The following is a 20,002-nucleotide window of genomic DNA, read 5'->3' as shown; positions in this document are numbered from 1 at the left end:
GTCAGTTGGTGCAGTTCTAAACAAAGTGTTGTGGCGGGATCTACATGTGAAGCGGAGTACATAGCTGCTTCGGAAGCAGCAAATGAAGGAGTCTGGATGAAGGAGTTCATATCCGATCTAGGTGTCATACCTAGTGCATCGGGTCCAATGAAAATCTTTTGTGACAATACTGGTGCAATTGCCTTGGCAAAGGAATCCAGATTTCACAAGAGAACCAAGCACATCAAGAGACGCTTCAATTCCATCCGGGATCTAGTCCAGGTGGGAGACATAGAGATTTGCAAGATACATACGGATCTGAATGTTGCAGACCCGTTGACTAAGCCTCTTCCATGAGCAAAACATGATCAGCACCAAGGCTCCATGGGTGTTAGAATCATTACTGTGTAATCTAGATTATTGACTCTAGTGCAAGTGGGAGACTGAAGGAAATATGCCCTAGAGGCAATAATAAAGTTATTATTTATTTCCTTATATCATGATAAATGTTTATTATTCATGCTAGAATTGTATTAACCGGAAACATAATACATGTGTGAATACATAGACAAACGGAGTGTCACTAGTATGCCTCTACTTGACTAGCTCGCTAATCAAAGATGGTTATGTTTCCTAACCATTAACAAAGAGTTGTTATTTGATTAACGGAATCACATCATTAGGTGAATGATCTGATTGACATGACCCATTCCATTAGCTTAGCACCCGATCGTTTAGTATGTTGCTATTGCTTTCTTCATGACTTATACATGTTCCTATGACTATGAGATTATGCAACTCCCGTTTGCCGGAGGAACACTTTGTGTGCTACCAAACGTCACAACGTAAATGGGTGATTATAAAGGTACTCTACAGGTGTCTCCAAAGGTACATGTTGGGTTGGCGTATTTCGAGATTAGGATTTGTCACTCCGATTGTCGGAGAGGTATCTTTGGGCCCTCTCGGTAATGCACATCACATAAGCCTTGCAAGCATTGCAACTAATGAGTTAGTTGCGAGATGATGTATTACGGAACGAGTAAAGAGACTTGCCGGTAACGAGATTGAACTAGGTATTGAGATACCGACGATCGAATCTCGGGCAAGTAACATACCGATGACAAAGGGAACAACGTATGTTGTTATGCGGTCTGACCGATAAAGATCTTCGTAGAATATGTAGGAGCCAATATGAGCATCCAGGTTCCGCTATTGGTTATTGACCGGAGACGTGTCTCGGTCATGTCTACATTGTTCTCGAACCCGTAGGGTCCGCACGCTTAAGGTTTCGATGACAGTTATATTATGAGTTTATGAGTTTTGATGTACCGAAGTTAGTTCGGAGTCCCGGATGTGATCACGGACATGACGAGGAGTCCCGAAATGGTCGAGACATAAAGATTGATATATTGGACGGCTACATTCGGACACCGGAAGTGTTCCGGGTGATTTCAGAGAAAACCGGAGAGCCGGAGGGTTACCGGAACCCCCCCGGGAGAAGTAATGGGCCATATGGGCCTTAGTGGAGATAGAGAGGGGCAGCCAAAGGTGGGCCGCACGCCTCCTCCCCCCTGGTCCGAATTGGACTAGGAGAAGGGGGGCGGCGCCCCCCTTTCCTTCTCCCTCCCCACTTCTTTCCCCCTCCTAGTAGGAGCGCGCCATAGGGGCCGGCCGGCCTCCTCCCCTTGATCCTTTATATACGGGGGCAGGGGGCACCCCTAGACACACAAGTTGATCAACGTGATCATATTCTTAGCCGTGTGCGGTGCCCCCTTCCACCATAATCCTCGATAATATTGTAGCGGTGCTTAGGCGAAGCCCTGCGACGATAGTACATCAAGATCGTCACCACGCCGTCGTGCTGATGGAACTCTTCCCCGACACTTTGCTGGATCGGAGTCCGGGGATCGTCATCGAGCTGAATGTGTGCTAAAACTCGGAGGTGCCGTAGTTTCGGTGCTTGATCGGTCGGGCCGTGAAGACGTACGACTACATCAACCGCGTTGTGCTAACGCTTCCGCTGTCGGTCTACAAGGGTACGTAGATCACACTCTCCCCTCTCGTTGCTATGCATCACCATGGTCTTGCGTGTGCGTAGGAATTTTTTTTGAAATTACTACGTTCCCCAACACATGGTCCTTGCCGCATCCATCAACGTCCGGTTCTTCCTCTCTGCAACACCGTTTTGTTGAGGGGTGTATGGTGCGGAATATTGATGCTTGATTCCCTCATCACTAAGAAATTCATCCAAGGTGTAGTTCTTGAACTCGGTGCCGTTGTCACTTCTTATTGTCAAGATCTTTGCATTATGTTGACGTTGTGCTTCATTTGCAAAGTCAATGACGGTTTGTTGGGTCTCGTTCTTCCTCTTGAAGAAATACACCCACGTGTACCTTGAGTAGTCATCCACAATCACCAAGCAATACTTCCTACCTCCAAGACTATCGAAGGATGGAGGCCCAAAGAGATCCATGTGAAGGAGCTCCAAAGGCCTCTTTGAATAAATGATAGTCGTGGGAGGGTGAGCCTTCTCATGTAGCTTTCCTTCGATACAGGCACTGCAAGCACGATCTTTAGCAAAACTAACATTCGTTAGTCCACGGAATGGTCCCCCTTGAGGAGACTTTGCAAAGATCTCATATTGACATGGGCTAAACGGCGATTCCAAATCCATCCCACATCAACTTTAGCCATTAGGCATGTCGCGGTCTTAGTGGGTCGCTCCGAAAAGTTAATCACATATAGACCATTCTCGACATGCCCAACAAAGGCTACTTTAAGAGTCTTGCTCCACAGGAGGGCCACGGTATCGATATCAAAGAAAGTGGCAAAGCCCATGATTGCAAGTTGACGAATGGAAAGTAAATTGTATGCAAGGGACTCAACAAGCATGACCTTCTCGATCGTAAGATCATGAGAGATGACCACCTTGCCAAGTCCTAATACCTTAGAAGATGAGGCGTCACCCCACTCGACATTGGTGGGCATAGATGGAACCTTGTGCACGTCCACCACCAAGTCCTTGCTTCCGGTCATATGATTTGTAGCTCCGCTATCGAGCAACCATGATCCACCACCGAAAGCAAACACCTACAAGAGATCAATGCTTGGTTTTAGATACCCATTTAGTAATGGGTCCTTTAATGTTAGTAACAAGGGTCTTAGGAACCCAAATAGACCATTCAATGTATTCATGAAGAGAACCAACAAATTTGTCATAAACATGCCCATCACTAGCACGGCATAACACATAAGAAGGATTAAAATCGCCGGCTTTGTTGGGAGGGGTGACATTGCCCTTCTTGACATTGTTCTTCTTCTTCTCCTCGGGGGCACTCTCTCCCTCCCTCACAAAGGTTTGCATGAGAGGAGGAGGTCGTTTGGTCTTGTCATTCTTCTTCTTGTTCTTGGAGTCGGGCACGTACCCAATCCCTTCCTTGGCCGCAACTCCCTTTTGGTTGATCAAGAGACCGTTGAGGTTCTTCTTGCCTTGTATGCAAGTCGCAAGACCTCTCTCAAGTTGTTCCTTCAACTTAGCATTTTCCTCAACAAGATGTATATGCTCACAACACGGGTTAGTAGCATTTGCATTATCAATTAAAACCATATGAGAAAAAGTTGCTTTCTCCTTAGTTAGCTTCACTTGGAGTTGATCATGAGACTCCTTGAGACTAGCGTGAATACCCTTCAAGGCCTTGTGGGCCTTGTCAAGTATATCAAACTCCTCTTTGAGTCTAGCAAGATCAACCCCGAGTTTGGCCTTCTCGAAATTTAGCACACGAGAAACAGTGAGGACATGATCATAATCTTTCTTTAACTTAGCATGATCAACGTTGTGTGACTCCTCAAGAGCCAAACGAAGACCACGCTCTTCCTCAAGAGCATTGGAAAGATCCGAGATCTCATCGGCATAGTCACGACTATGCCCTTCCATCTTAGAGATGGTGTCCTCGTGAGCCTCGATCATGTCATTGGCTTCACCAAGTTGTTCCAAGAGAGCAACAAAGTGCTTCTTGGATTTTCCCTTGAGTTTTCCCATAAAGGCCTCAAACTCGTTAGCCTCCACATTAGCTCCCTCAAGTTCATTAATGCAATCCGTCGGGGAAGGATGATTAATGATGGTAGTTTTGATGTTGGAGGTTACCTTGTTGGTGGCTTTAGCCATGAGGCACTTGGCGGTGATGCTCTCGTTGGGTGAGTCAAAGAGAGACACCCGTGACGTTGTTGCAATGGCAATGGAGGCCATGGCAACCGACTCATCATCCTCATCATCGTCATCATCCTCATTGTACTCTTCTTGCACAACCAAAGCCTTGGGAGGAGTCTTCTTGGAGAAGTTGTTCTTGTTGGGGGATGACTTGGCCTTGTCCTTTCGGATGAGCTTGCCACCATTGTCTTCCCTCTTCTCATACGGGCATTCCGCAACGAAATGACTCACGTTGCCGCAATTGTAGCAAGTCCTTACACGTTGCTTGACCCTTGTACCACTCGAGTTGTTTTTGCTAAAGTTTGGCCTTGAGTTTTTCTTGCTCCAAAATTGCCTTGAAGCAAGTGCCATGTGTTCATGATATGCATACTTCGTGTCTTCGGGGTTGCTCTCCTCTTCTTCCTCTTCTTCGTCTTCCACGATGAGCTTGGCCTTCAATGCAAGGTTAGGCTTCTTTGCCCGTTGAGAACGGAGCACCGCACTGTCGGCGGTCTTGTCCAAAATGTTCATGGCCACAAACTCATCCAACACTTCGCTTGAGGTCAAAGTGTGGAAGTTCGGTCTTTGACGAATGACGGAGGACATGGCCTTGTGATAGGGCATCATTGCCTTGAGGAATTTGCGCTTGATCCAATTGTCATCCGTGTCCTTGCTCCCGTGATCTCGTAGTGAGACCGCGAGTTTGGTTACTCTCCGATAGAGCTCATGAGGTTCTTCATCTTCCTTCATTGCAAACTCATCGGCCTCATCTTGTACCACTTCATAGTTGGAGCGTTGAATGCTTGCGCTTCCCCGGTAGAGAGACACGACACAATGCCATGCATCTTTGGCCAAGGCGAAAGGACGAAGATGAGGTAGGTCTTCGAGTGGAATTGCACTTGAATGATGAAGAGAGCATTCTCATTGAATTGATTGTCTGTGGCTTCTCGAGGAGTGAAGTTGCTTGAATCATGTAGATAGAAACCTTCTTCAATGATTCTCCAAAGGTTAGTGTTCACATGATTTAAATGACGTTTAAAGCGGTAAACCCAAGAATCAAAATTCTCATTTTTCACAATCTTAGGGGGAGGACCGGCATGATTCAAATGAGTGGAAGGAACCGGTCCACCATAAACAAGTGGTGGTTCCACATGGGCAAAGATGTCGGTGCCATTCTTGCCACTAGAAGAAGGAGCCTTTTCACCACTAGCTTCCCCCTTGTCGGGGATAGCATCCGTCACCTTGTTGGCGGGATCACCCACTTTCAACGGTGCGGTGGATAGTTTAAGCCCCTCAAGAAATTTAGTAAACATGCTTTCGACTTCGGTCGTCATGGAGGTTTTCAATGTCTCCAAGGCCACATTGAACTCCTGACGAGAGACCGAAGTTCCCCCATCTCCCGTAGACGAGATCGGATTCACACCGGAGTGTTCCTCCACATCGTCTATGGTATCAACCATACTCTTTGGATGGTAAAGTCCTTAATAAAGAGACGAGACTCTGATACCAATTGAAAGGATCGATATGGTTGACTAGAGGGGGGGTGAATAGGCAACTAACAATTTTTAGCTTTTCTTTAACAATTTAAACTTTGCATCAAAGTAGGTTGTCTAGATATGCAACTAGGTGAGCAACCTATATGATGCAACGAGGATAGATACACAAGCAAGCAAGAGATATGAAACAAGTAAGCTTGCTCAAATAAAGGCACGAGATAACCAAGAGTGGAGACGGTGGAGACGAGGATGTGTTGCCGAAGTTCCTTCCCTTTGAGAGGAAGTACGTCTCCGTTGGAGCGGTGTGGAGGCACAATGCTCCCCAAGAAGCCACTAGGGCCACCGTATTCTCCTCACGCCCTCACACAATGCGAGATGCCGTGATTCCACTATTGGTGCCCTTGAAGGTGGCGACCGAACCTTTACAAACAAGGTTGGAGTTCTTTCCACAACTTAATTGGAGGCTCCCAACAAAAACCACGAAGCTTCACCACAATGGAATATGGCTCCGAGGTGACCTCAACCGTCTAGGGTGCTCAAACACCCAAGAGTAACAAAATCCACACAAGAAAGTATGAGGGAAGCAAATATCCTTTGGTGGAAGTGTAGATCTAGGTCTCCTCCTTCAATCCCTAGCAAATCAACAAGTTTGAGTGGCTAGAGAGAGAGATCGGGCAAGAGAGCTTGAAGGGCATTAATGGTGGAGTGAGAGAGGTCAAAGGTAAGAGTGGTAGGTGGGAGAAGCTCCCTTAAATAGTCACCCACATTTCCAACCGTTACTGCGTTTTTTGCACTGCAGCGGTACAACCGGTCCTCGTCCCGGTACAACCGGGACTCATGGTGTAACTGCAGAACCCTACCAAGCGGTACAACCGGACAGGCAGGCGGTAGTACCGGCTAAGAAAAATAACCGGACTAACCGCCTGGCTACCGCACAACCACCGCATCAAAACAGGAGCTTGACCGGTACTTGGGCGGTGCCTGGCCGGAACAACCGCATGGCCTTAAGCTCTTGGGCGGCTAAGTTCTGAGCGGAAGAACCGCTCGGACCACCGGTGGTACCGGTCATCGTGGAACGACCGGACCAACCGGGCCACTACCGCCCAAGAACCGCATCAAACCAGAAGCGAGAGCGGTACTTGAGCGGTGCATGGACGGAACCATCGCCCCAGCGGTTGCAGAGCATGGTGGTGGTACCACCGCCCGGAGGCAGTGGTACAACCGCTCGAGTAAAGCTGGTGAGCGACAAGACCCAGCGGTACAACCGCTCCAAAGAGCGGTACAACCGCTGGGCAGAAACAGTGAGCAGGAAAGAGGGGAAGAGGCAAGGAAAACTCTCTCTCACACACACACCTGAGGAAGGCAAAGAGAGGGTGAGAAAAGTGTACGTGAACTGATTCCCCCAGAGCTTCCTAATGAGGATTCCCTCTTGATAGTACGGGTACTCTACGACCAAAAAAAATAAAAGCGTAGAGGACACGTCTTCGATCTTTTCCTTCGAGAGGCAATAGCAATCCGATGTAAGCCTAAGCATCGAGAACCTGAAACATATAGCATACGATTAGACCACAAAAGGTTGTCATTATCATCCAAAACATAAAGTAGGGAAATGCCCTTTCAGAGGGCAGGGGTGCCCTCTTCGGAGGCAGCGGCAGAAGGTAGGACAATAGGGTTGGCCCTTGGGAGTTGATGGAGCGTGGCCTCCCTCCAGTGGCGAATTGCTCCCTTGTCGCGGTTGCGTCGATGGCATGATCGGAGGTCGTCGCTTGTTGTTCCCTAGTGTTTGTATCCTTGTCGATTTTGTTTTCTCTTTCTTTTCCTTCTTTATTGTGATGATGGCTGTAATATATGGTTGGTGCTTTATATAAAAAGCGGGACGAAAGCCTTTTTTTGGTAACTGTTTCGCCTAGCAAGAAACAGTTGCAACATCTTTGATTCTTAGAACTTTAAAACGCAGAAATAAAAAAACTATAGGATTTGAGTGGCACGTTTATTTGAATTTTATAAGATTAATAAGGAGTGTTTGATGACACAAGAAAAACAAAAGAATTGTAAAAGACGAGTGAAGTGGATGTTAGATTTTCATGTAGGATCTAATTCTACGAATCGAAGAACCAATATAGAAGAAAGAAAACTAAGGATTTTAATCCTTCGAAAATCTTATACTCCTTCGAATCAAAGGAGCCCTCGGTTTCCACAGAAGACGGGGGGCAAATTGGGCGGCGAAGACGACACAGCAGCAGCTCCGCCGCTGGGCACGTGAATTTTGGAGCCCATCACCGCCCGCGACATCTTCTCCACACTTCTCTCCGCCATCTTCCTCTTCTCCTTTCTCTCTCTCTCTCTGCCCTGGAAAAAAAGCAATCAAGAACCCATCCATTCCCGCTGTTTTCTGCAGAATAATACACACGGCACAGAGCAGCAGCCAGCGAGTGAGCCTGCGCACTTCGGTCCTGTTCGTCTTGCTGCACAAGGATCCCATCCATTCCCGCTGTTTTCTGCAGAAAAATTCCTGCCTCTGTTGGTAGGCTCGTCCCTTTTCTTGGTTTTGTTGGTTGCCGGGAGGAGAAGGAATCAAGCCCACTTCAGGTGAGTTATCAGCCTATTTCTCTCTCTCTCTTTGATTGCTGGCATCAATTTTAGAGATTCTGAGAGCTATTTTGTTGCTCTGAATTAGATTGATGATGTTGCAAGTGTGATTCCCACATTTCGTCCTGTAATTAATTTCCTGGGGGAGATTCACTCAACTGTCTCATGTATGCAAGGTTGCTGCTTATTTTAACTGTGAAACAAGTCTATTTTGAACCATGTGCTTGGTCCAACTTGAGCTCAATACGATGAAACAGTTTATATTAACCCCGGACTTCTAAAACTGCACCATATGCTAGTTCTGAAAAGTGGTCTTGTGCATCCGGCCTTTCAGAAGTGTGTGGAAACAAAATTATTTGTAGGGATTACTAGGAATTCGTAATCTGCAACATTTCATAAAGAAATTGGATACCCCAGGTAGGTGCACCCACGCTACACCCACAATCGAAAACATAGCAAAACAAATTAGAAAAATCTGAAACTTTTTAGCTTCGATTATGACCAAATGTTTTAGGTGCTTGCAAAATTTGGTGGCCAAATGACATCCGAGGAGCTCTGTACAAAAAAATATATATTTGTGCTCAAATGTATGTGCACTGTTTGAGCAGATTTGTATTCCGTTTGTATGGAGATCATTTGACGTTATTTGGCCACCAAACTTTGCAAGCACCTAAAACATTTGTTCATAATTAATGCCACAAAGTTTCAGATTTTTTTTATTTCTTTTGATTTTACTGTCCAATGTGATCATTTCTGTTCCATACAGGAAACACAAAAGAGAAATGAATTTCTCACGCATTTTCTTAACATGACATAATAGCCATACTTGTTTGATGAATTTTTGTATGTTGTCATTTCATAGCATCCCCAACATCCATGTTTTTTCGCACATATTTTTAAATGCCCAAAACACGAAACCGAATTTTAAAACTGCTCTATTGTTCATTTTAAACGGAGGTTTTGAAAGTCCGGAATTTAATATGAATAATAGTTCAATGTTTAAAATGGACTTCTGGGCTTAAGCTCCATGTTGTGTTTTAACTGGGCCCGTAGGAATTTGCACATGTATGTAGTTTAATGTATCCAAGCATCTTAGCATAGATTGCAATGATGGAGTTTCTACATAAACTGCTCTTTCTGCTCTTCACTTCATTACCAGAAATATTCATTTGTCTCAGCTGTGAATGATGTATTTTTCTTTCCCTGTTTCAGTCTAAGCCTCTAACCTACAGTTGTTAGCTCAATGGCTGGGGCCAGCAACAGGCGTGGAGCAGTGATGGAGGATTGGATGCTCTCCACACCCAGCCCAAGAACACTCATGTTGAGCCTGTTCAACGATGATTTCAGCTCCGGTCCCTTCTCCGATGTTTCCAGTGACAGTGGCAGCAACAAACCTCATGATGGAATGGAGAGGAGCAAAGCTTCTGTCGGTTCGAGCCCGGGAGAAAGTTCTCAAGTTACAAAAACCTCTCTCCATTTTGAACCAAACCTGTTTGATGCTAATGAGAAATCAAGCCCAGATAGTGGCAGTCCAGCAGAAAGGAACGGTTTCTGTGCACTCAAGATCGACACTTCCCGTGTTGGTTTTTCCGCGTCGATTCGGTCTCCTATCATAATTCCACCCGGTGTGAGTCCAAGGGAACTTCTTGAGTCGCCGGTTTTTCTTCCCAACGCAATCGTATGTTACTATCCCTGCCTCGATCAATTTCAGTTATGTGCAATGATCACCTATGGGGAGCATTTTTATCAGTACATGATCAAACTATTCTCTGACTAGGATAGCTCCATTTTTATTTGTATTGTACAATCTGCAGTTTCTTGGAATTGTCGATTATTATTGCTCTTGGATATGATGCTCCCAGTATAATGTTTACGGTGTCAAACTTTTGTAAATGGTTATTGTTTATGCAGGCACAACCTTCTCCTACGACCGGTAAATTGCCATTTCTGATGCGTACTAATGCTAATACAACAATACCATCGGTCCATAAGAAGGCTCAAGAGCTGTCACATGATGATCATACAATCTCCTTCCAGCAAATTTTGAGGTCTAAACCAACTTTTTCATTTGTTGACAAGGTAATTTTCTCCAAGATTACTATCTTATCGCCTATTTCCTGTCACTATCTGGCAGCGCCGGTTTTCTCGTTCTTGCAAAAATTGCAAGCAAAGTCAAATCCTCTTTTCAATGATGCATTGACCTGAAAAAGGTTTAACTGTTCAGGGTCCCAGTGTTACTCATCACAACCAGCCCTTAGCAAGTGAGAACAATCACCGTATCCCTGACAACGAACAAGAAGATAGCAAGGCAAACAGAAACGGAGACGATTCTCCAGCAACGATCATTGTCCGTGCCGAGGATGGATATAATTGGAGGAAATATGGGAAGAAGCAAGTGAAGAACAGTGAACATCCAACAAGCTACTACAAATGCAGTCACCAAAATTGCCCCGTCAAGAAAAAGGTGGAGCGTTGTCAAGATGGCGATATAACAGAGATAGTCTACAAAGGTTCTCACAATCACCCTTTACCGCCCCCCGACAGACGGCCAAGCGTCCCCTTCTCACACTCCAACGATCTGCAAGCCGATGGCGAAGAGAATGCTTTGGATGACCACTTCCAACATGCACATGGTGAAGTTCCTGCGACAAACTTGTCTGCTTCTCTTAACAGAGAAGGATTTGCAGACAGATCAGCTACCCGAGAAGCTATTGATGTCTCGCCGCCGACACTCTCCGGTGAGGACAATAACAGGGAAGCACATGGTACTGTATCTTCGGGCATTGACAGGGACCAAGATGTGACTGAGTCGAAGAGAAGGTTAGTTAAACTTCTTCACTAATTCCCTAACACAAGCCTGCTGTAGTTCCAATAAACCGATGTTGGTAGCTACATCATCGGTTCTTTTGAATCTCATTTCAGGATGATGGATTATGTCACTCCAGCCACCGCCATCGGTACTATAGACATAGGGGCTCTGGCGTCGAGAGCTGTCCGAGAGGCCCGCGTCATCGTGCAGACCACAAGCGAGGTCGACGTGCTTGACGACGGTTACTGCTGGCGCAAGTACGGGCAGAAAGTTGTCAAAGGCAACCCAAATCCAAGGTCACTTCTCTGCGATTTCTTTCATTCCCTTGGTAGGACACAAAGTAGTACTCCGTATCTAGACAAATCTAAGACAAGAATTTTGGGACTGACGAAATAGATTGTTAGCTTCAGAAACACTTGGCCCCGAAGAAGAAACACCCACCCTTTTGCTCCGTATGTGTGCAGGAGCTACTACAAATGCACGCACCCGAGCTGCCCGGTGCGCAAGCACGTCGAGAGGGCGTCGAATGACCTGAAATCGGTCATCACAACGTACGAGGGCAAGCACACCCATGAGGTTCCAGCTGACAGAAACAATGGCTACCCAAGCTCAGGTCATGGTGATGTTGCGCCACTGCCACAAGCTAATGGCCTCCACTGGAGGTCAGGACCAGCACAAGGAGGTATCATCCCTCAGTACAGTGGCGCTGCTGCTTATGGCTCACTTGCGCAGCTCGGTGTAGCAGGCGGCTTCCCCTTTGGAATGCTGCCCCGCGGCCTGGCGCTTGTTCCGGTGCCGGCGCAGATGATGGCTGGCCATCCATCGGCTATGCAGGGGAACCCAAGGCTTGTGCTGCAGGCAAGGGAGGTGAAGGGGAATCCGGCAGCACGGCCAGCAGACCAGAGTGGAACTGGTCCGGCAGCTTACCAGCAGCTGATGAGCAGGTTGTCTCAGGGTCCTAACATGTAAATATTCAGGTCTCTTGTAAGATAAGACATGCATTATCTTATGCTTTTGTATGTGAAAACAATTTTGGTGATGTACCCTTGTTCTTCCATGTCACCTTTTTTCAGTTTCACTTCATGGTTACAGAGGACTCGTCTTACAGAAAAAGGGAACACAGAGAATTCAAATGATTTTAAGCAGGAAAAATGGATTAAGATCTGAGGTAGCTAACCAAAGTTAACATATGGTTTCTGGGGGAGGGCATTACCTTCGTTGCTGAAATATTCAGGTTTCAAGCGAACATTGAATCAACTATAGTCAGATCCTGTAAAACTTTACATGTTTTTGATTTACCTAATCTGACAGTTTTAACTCACTGCAGTTCAGATCCTGAGTTATTCTGGTTTACACATTTTATTATGGCGCAACAGCACACCTATTTACAGCAAATCATCATTGCGCAACATAAAGATACGACACGAAGTACTAACAATTTCCACAATAACCAACTTACATTTGTTTTTGGATTGAGTTGCAAAAGGCCAAGCAATATGTTCCCACTATATTATCATGTCAGAACCCAGAAACATCAAAGCTGAAAACCACACCATCACCTCTTATAATCTGTAATCCATACGAAATGTGTATCCTGGCAAGCTCCAAAACACTTTACATTTGGTGAAGGACTCTTTTAACTGAGGTGTTCAAGTTAACCCTAACTCCCTAGTTTGTTGAAACGTCGATTTATGTATTTGGTATTTTCTTCACTAAAAATTACAACCAAAACTGCAGCTCTGCATGTTCGGTGCCTCCATGCACACTGCCAGCTAACTGCTGGCTGCTGGGAATTCTCTCTGATAAATCGCCTTCCACCGCTCCAGCTCCTCCCTGCACAAGCATTGTTCAAACATTCGTGTCAGAGTGCTTTCGTATGGCAGGAAGAAAGTACAAGAGTTCTCGTAGACCAGTCCTCTCCCCCTTGCAAGGACTCAGTTTCAATCAATGTATCTACAGACTCACAGTCCACCTCTGCTTCAGTTACCAGAAAAATAACCGCCATTATATTAAGATATGGCTGTCAACAAGTTAATTGCTATCTGTCTAATGTCTATCAATGCAATTTAACGAATGGCCACGGGCCAAATACTAGTTTGTTCAGAAGAAGCTTTGTGCACTGTGATATGTGCACCCCAAGCAGGAAGCCAAAATACGATAACTGCATTGACTATAACTATTCCGGTATCTTGGTAGGAAAATTAGGTCGGTTGTGCTTTTAGATGTTGTTTGTTAGACAGTGAGAGGATATAAGTGGGTACAGTGCATTCTTTCCTTGTCCAAGCAAAGTAGTTTTGATTAAGAGTCTAAAAGAAAAACAATCGCCATGTAAGAGTTTGTCAGTTCAAAATTCAAAGTTACACCAGGGTCAATAGATTTATCTGGAATCCTGGAAGTGGTTGGCGCTTGGCTGCTTTATCTAGCACAGAATTATCGTTGTCACAGAAATAGTCCACCTAATTGAATAAAAAGTATGTCTTAACAAGGATCACCTTAAGCATCGCCCTATTGACTCGTAATGAAGAAGCCCGAGAACTTTACGCCGCCCATCATTCCTACGACCAGCCCCCCTTTTGACCACTGGAAGTTGCTTGATACCTTTGACTTCCATGAGCACCTTAGCCGTGCTCAGATCTGTGTCGGGAAAGCAGGTCACCAGCCCTCTTTCATTGCCATGGTACTGAAACCCTCGTGTGAGGCACGTTGTAACAAGAGCAGAATTCACCTGAAAAGACCCTTCGATTAATATGTGTGTTGTTTTACAGAAAATGACAATCAGATGGTAAGTTTAACTGTAGACCATAGATTTGTGAGGTTACATACATCCAGATCAGATGAATTTTCCCCAGTACCATTAGCATCTTCACTTGATTCAAATCCTCTGCGACGAATGTCACCAACTGTAACAATCCCTTCAAGAAAATCTTCATTGTCTACAACAAGAACACAACCTTGCTGCTTATCATGCATAAGCAGTGTTGCCTCCTTGATAGTGGCTGTAGATGTAACCTTGATAAAATGCTTTGACATTGCTCGAGATACCTGGAAGAGTTCTTGTTAGAAAGGTTTAAAATAGCCAGCACAGTTTAGCATATTTAATCAAATGAAAAAAAGAAAAACTGGAACATGAACTGTTAGACCTTCAACTCATCGAGAAGCATCTCCTCACTGTTACTACCATAGTGATATAGATCATCTTCTAGAATTGCTAGTTCAACATCATCTCCATCTGGTCGTCTCCCATCTGTCTCACTCCTATCAGCAGGGGGTAATAGTGACGCATAACCATGGCGAGGAGATGTAGCCTCAAACATCTCTTTGTTGCTGGAGTGACTTACAACCGATGGGACCCATATTGCTAAACCAACAGCTCCCTGTTAATCGAAAACAAGTGTAAGCTTAAACTTGGTATATTTAGTATGTTAAATGACATGCTTTTACAGCAAAATAACAAATGCATCGGATGGACATTACCATCAGAGGAAGTAGAATTCTGTAATCTTTTGTCAGTTCAAAGAGTAGCAGTACAGATGTCAATGGAACTGAACAAACTGAGGCTAGGGTAGCAGCCATTCCCACCTGAATTAAGTAGAAAGTAGTATTACTTTTGGCCATATCAAACTTTAAACTACCCGCCTAGCTCAAAAACAAAACTTACAAGTGCATAAGCTTGAGGGTGTGCAACAGCAGTGTTACCCGGAATGGCAGAGTTTATTAATTCTGCCGCTGAGCCCCCAAAAACAGCACCAACAGCAGCACCAATCATCAAGCTTGGGGCATATAGACCACCAACAAGACCAGAACCTTTGCATAGTGCAGTCGCAACAACTTTTGCAGCAGCCAACTGAGCTAATAGCCAAATTCCAGGAGCTGAAGCACTTTTTCCGGTATGTAGAATTTCATCTACATTGGTGAAACCCCAATACAGTATTCCAGGGTATCTTAGAGCTATTAAACCTGCTCCAAGACCACCTAAAGCCGGACATACTACAGCAGGGAGACCAAATTTTTTCCTTATCAAGTCGAAAGTCTTTGTGAACCAAACAACCAGCTGCCTGAATACCACACTCACTACCCCACAAAGCATGCCTAGAATAAGATAGAGTGGAAGCTCTGCACAATATAACTTTAGTCAGTTGCATACTTAGACAACTGAAATTTTAAACAATAATAAATACACATTGTGAAACATCAGAATTGGGAATTAATAAATGTCTAACTGCCAGATGAAAAAGAATCGCAGCAACAAGTGCTAAAACCGAATGTAAATTTACAAGGAATGGATCATGCTGCTAGCTGTGCATTATAATTGCATAGCTGGTAGACCGAGGAGACTACAGAAGGTGCTATAACTATTGTTTTCTCTCCTGCACAAGCCACCTACAGTTCTGGGATTTTATACCAGGAATTAAGCATTATAAATTCATCAGTTAATAACTAACACATCATACCGTTATTTAAATTTCTTTGTTTCAAAAGGGGAAGATGAATGCTAAGATGGGATATTGTAGCCAAAAATGCTGGAGTACTAAAAAGAAAGTACATAGTCAACTGGTCAGAGTGTCAGACAAAAGATTGGCAAGTTGGAAAATATTATCCACCATGTTACTACGACGTGGGCCCGAGCCCCACATGTTTCATCATATTGCATTTTTTCTAATTTTTACTTGTTTGCTTGATACTAAGGTAATTTTCTCATGATAAATTTGCCTAGAACAAAAAAAATAAGGTGTCATATTTGCAAGCAAAATGGGCTATAATGACTTACTATTTGGAAAACAGGGTTGGAAATAGATATTTACCCTATTAAAATTACTAAAACTAGCAAAAACATCATTTTTATGCATAGTGCAGCAAATAGACTGATTTCTTGCAAAAACAAAACAAAAGATAAAAACTAGAAACCAGGTGCAAGATACAACACACGTTTTATGGGTGTTCAAGAAAAAGAAGCAGGTGCAAGATGACACCCTAATTTTCCTACTACAGTAGAGCACATAATACATATCTACTAATTAAACAAAAACTACCTTTCTGTAATACCAAATTTGATCGGAATAAGATAAAATACCAGCGGCAGATTTTAGTTCATACGTCGGGACAATAAAAGCTGCCTTCTCCCCTAACAAAACATTGGACACAGTTGATGATATAACTGATGCCAAAATAATCATAGCAGTTGTAAAGGGTGGTGAGTTCTCTGCTCGGAGTGGCCTCAGTACTGTTTCGATAGCAAAAAAACATCCAGCAACTGCAGCATTAAAACCTGAACATATAGTAACACAAGTGTCAGGGGAGGAATATAGGAAAGAAACTCAACAACATGAGTATGGGACTAAGGAGCTGGTAACATAAAAGAATATGAATCTGCTCTTCACTCCCGCAAAGATCTATAATGTTCCTAAATATGATTTGTTGTCCTTCTTGCTTGTCTAATTATTGCATCGTCCTTTCTTCTTTAACTTCTGCCTAGCATCTTAGCAGGATTTCGTTGTTATTTAGTTCTATCTTATGCATGTGAACATTTGAACAGATATAGTTACTTAGGTATACCTGAAGCAATTCCAGCAGCTGATCCAGCTGCAATAAGAGCAATCCTTCGTTCCCTGTTGTTCTCCATCATTTCAGCGCACCCAATTGCACAAGACTTGCCAATATCAACACTAGGCCCTTCAGGACCCAATGAACATCCCGTCCCTAAAGTAATTGCAGCTTGGATGGCCTTGATTGCAGGAAAAATCGCACTCATGAAATCGATACCTTCCCTTTGAGATGACATCGATAGCCTTATCTGCTCAAATATCTCCAGCAATCCATGCATCATACCAACAACAACTCCACCAGTCACTGGAATTAACAATATCCTATGCCAAGTATCAGCAAGCCTCTGCAGGCGAAGCCAAGCAGCGCCCTCGGTGGGTGTGCCTGCCCATGCCCATTCATGTATGACATGCACCTGAAAAGGGCAAGGCAAGTGTTTTTCAAACAGCTGAACAGGAAAGACTACAAAAGAACCTTTTAGTTCAAACAATAAACTAAATCTGATTGAATAGCTCCTGCTTAATGACTATGATCTTCCTAAGCAAGGTCTTTCCCATTAGATCTAAAGACTTAATAAGTTAAAAACACAGACAGACACCAAACATGCAACTACACAAGGATTTGGATCTCACCCTGTAGTAAAAAATAATTAGTAGTAGCTCCACATGACTCAAACAATTACAATGCAAGAACATAGAAGTGTCTTAACACAGAGATGGCCTTAGTCTCTATCTGAGACCTGAAATAACACCAAAATACTACTCCCAATGTACCACAACCCCCACTCAAAGCTCTCCAAAGCACACAATCAGAACAAAACCTCATCAAACCGGAATCAGCAGCAAGAAGACATTAAATAACACAAAACCTCATCAAACCGGCAAATCATCATCAGGTTAACATACTGCACATAAAACTCCTTGGCCTTGCTCACCCCCATACCATCACAAGACATACACTAACACGAATGCTCTTAACTAGCAGAGACCATAACTGGACCGGCTATCAGCAATTCTCTGTAGCATCATATTCCATGTGAAGATAACCAAACAACACATGTTCACATTTACAATCATCTTCACCACAAATGAGACAATAAGTTTCTTCCACATCTCTGTGTTGCCTCATACAGAAGTGTGCTACAGAACTACTCCCACTGTAAACTAATATAATACTCCTCCGTTCCTAAATATTTGTCTTTTTAGAGATTTCAAATGGACTACCACATACCGATGCATATAGACATATTTTAGAGTGTAGATTCACTCATTTTGCTTCATATGTAGTCACTTGTTGAAATCTCTAGAAAGACAAATATTTAGGAACGGAGGGAGCATCTTTTAGATCACTAGTAGTAGTGATCTAAAAGATCTTATATTAGTTTACAGAGGGAGTACTACAATGCATGTAAATGTATACCCTCATTCATAGTCCAGAGTGTCTGGAAATCCCCAAAACATCTATCTCATGGCAACAGACTAACAAAAACAGTCACCTTAGAAAGATAAAAGTAAATCTCATAGACCCTGTACTTGCCAGGCATAGAGATCTCGGCAGAATACTATTTTCCCCAAAAGAAACCGTTTGAAAGAACTGATAAATAACGCATTTTTCCTCCACGCAGATCTCTTACTTACCCCGCGGTTAAACGCGGCGACGCAGATGCCGGTAGCGAGCCCGAGGAGGCACCCGACGAGCAGCAGCGCCCACTCGGGCGGCGCGCCGTCCCCGAGCTCGTCACTCTCCTCCTCCCTCCTGGGCGCCCCCGCCTCCCCCGCCGCCGTAGGGGACGCCGGGCCGCTGTCGACGTGGTTATGGCGCCCCCTGCTCGAGAGCCGGCGGTCCAGGTTCCGCAGCAGCTCGCGCACGCGGTTCCTTCGCGGGGTCGTCGGCGAGTCGGGGTCGGAGGAGGACGGCAGCGCGGCGGCGCCGGAACGCAGCGGCTCGAGGTCGCTGTGCGCCATGGCGCGCGGGCAGGGCAGGAGCGCGAGCTTAGCGCAATTGCATCAAAACTAGGTTCCCGGGCTCGCTGGCCCGCGGCGGATCTGGGGGATTTGTCTCGGGCGATCTCGTCGGCGGTTGAGCGATGGCGAGGCGGGCAGAGGGAGAGGTGTGGGCGGACGTTAGGAGGGAGGAAAGGGAAGTGCGCGTGCTTGTTTTCCAGGTTACCCCTCGTCAAAGGCTCTATTTCCAAAATACATGGCGTGTTCTATTTCATTAGCGAAAGATTTTTACCAGCAAATACTCTATTTTTTGCCGATATAATTCAATTCCGAGCCCATACTCATTTACATCCGACGCATAGTAAGAGGGGTCTGCTACGCGTCGACCGGGTGATGTTTAGAAAACATCTGTCGCCTCGGTAGCCGTAGGATCACGAGCTCAACAACCATTCAATCTTCTTCCCGTGCAACAAGGCCTGTGTTGCACTTGGCGCTTTGCAACACGAGCCTTGTTGCTCTCTTACCGAACCATTTTTTCTTTGAAACAAGTAGGGATGGCAATTGATAGAGTATGGGCGGGTGCAACCTCCTTCTACCCGAACCCATACACATAGAAACTTTTTATACCCACCCATTTCAATATCGATGGATATAAACTGACACCCATGCCCATACCCATCGGGTATCCTATACCCGATGGGTATTCATTGGGTACAATATATAGCATTCAAATTCTTAAGAGATAGAGAAATGAGTTCAAAATTCAAGTGATCATGGTAGAGTAGTATAGCACGTATGTGGCCTCCTCCAGTGGGTGGCCTCTTGGAGGCATCAGGAGGGTTGAGCAGCGGTTGATGGAAGGCCGACGTAGTGGAAGGCGGTGGTGGGAATTGGGGATCACTGGATCGAGTGTTCGACAAGAGTCCGGTAGCGAAGAGTCGATATTTCATCTTTTTGAGGAGTCACATAGGACGTATGAGGAGTGGCGAGCAGGTGATTATGAGTCTATGAGTTATGACTTGTTTAAGGAATACGAGATTTAGGGTTGGATCATATGAGTTGGATGTTAACCCCATATGTTATAGGAGTTATTTTCATTTATTAATTGTTTCTGTGTATCCATTGGATTCCCCATGGACACAATTTCTTACCAATCCCTATCCATATATTTTGCGGGTATGGGTACCCATTACCCGTGGGTAGAAAATCTCTTCAAGTCTTGCCCATACTCATTGTTTTCGGGTAGGGTACCCGCGGGTACCCATACCCATGGGCAAAACTGCCATCCCTAGAAACAAGGTCTATGTTTCAGAGACAATACCTCTGTTGCGGAAAAAAAAACTTTTTAATTACCCATCTGAAGCAAGAAGCTTGTTGCAAAAATAAAGAAATCTGATTGCAATCAATGGTCGTTTGTTGCCGCCATTTGCAACAATGTTGTTGTTGCAGAAACTCGTCT

General features: G+C 44.7%; 2 protein-coding genes across 2 annotated transcripts; one reads left to right on the top strand and one right to left on the bottom strand.

Moving 5' to 3' along the window:
• The first annotated feature begins 7,843 nt into the window (after positions 1-7,843).
• Positions 7,844-12,098, top strand: LOC125525120 (putative WRKY transcription factor 34). The gene is made up of 6 exons (XM_048690146.2): positions 7,844-8,250; positions 9,463-9,928; positions 10,162-10,329; positions 10,475-11,070; positions 11,173-11,355; positions 11,524-12,098. Exons 2-6 carry the CDS (start codon positions 9,494-9,496, stop codon positions 12,026-12,028), a joined length of 1,887 nt encoding a protein of 628 aa, XP_048546103.2. The 5' UTR covers positions 7,844-8,250; positions 9,463-9,493; the 3' UTR covers positions 12,029-12,098.
• Positions 12,099-12,600: 502 nt separating this feature from the next.
• CLC-F (chloride channel F) lies at positions 12,601-18,764 on the bottom strand. Its single transcript, XM_048690143.2, has 9 exons — positions 18,238-18,764; positions 16,613-17,015; positions 16,131-16,325; positions 14,718-15,172; positions 14,534-14,638; positions 14,200-14,433; positions 13,883-14,101; positions 13,552-13,784; positions 12,601-12,892 (listed from the first exon to the last, which is right to left on the bottom strand). The coding sequence occupies exons 1-9, from the start codon at positions 18,562-18,564 to the stop codon at positions 12,832-12,834; spliced, it is 2,232 nt and encodes a 743-aa protein (XP_048546100.2). The 5' UTR covers positions 18,565-18,764; the 3' UTR covers positions 12,601-12,831.
• Positions 18,765-20,002: the final 1,238 nt, after the last annotated feature.

Source organism: Triticum urartu, chromosome 7A, assembly GCF_056163025.1.
Source record: "Triticum urartu cultivar PI428250 chromosome 7A, HENAU_Tu73, whole genome shotgun sequence".
Lineage (NCBI taxonomy): Eukaryota > Viridiplantae > Streptophyta > Magnoliopsida > Poales > Poaceae > Triticum > Triticum urartu.
The sequence above is the reverse complement of the archived record's forward strand: the minus strand, read 5'-3'. Positions and strand labels throughout refer to the sequence as shown.

Coding starts and splice junctions, on each gene's coding strand:
- LOC125525120 (XM_048690146.2), top strand. CDS start 9,494: ATGGCTGGGGCCAGCAACAGGCGTGGAGCAGTGATGGAGGATTGGATG. Junction 9,929..10,161: donor TTTTTCTTCCCAACGCAATC/GTATGTTACTAT, acceptor TTGTTTATGCAG/GCACAACCTTCTCCTACGAC. Junction 11,356..11,523: donor AAAGGCAACCCAAATCCAAG/GTCACTTCTCTG, acceptor GTATGTGTGCAG/GAGCTACTACAAATGCACGC.
- CLC-F (XM_048690143.2), bottom strand. CDS start 18,564: ATGGCGCACAGCGACCTCGAGCCGCTGCGTTCCGGCGCCGCCGCGCTG. Junction 14,434..14,533: donor GAATTCTACTTCCTCTGATG/GTAATGTCCATC, acceptor TTCGATTAACAG/GGAGCTGTTGGTTTAGCAAT. Junction 12,893..13,551: donor TCAATAGGGCGATGCTTAAG/GTGATCCTTGTT, acceptor ATGCTTGTGCAG/GGAGGAGCTGGAGCGGTGGA.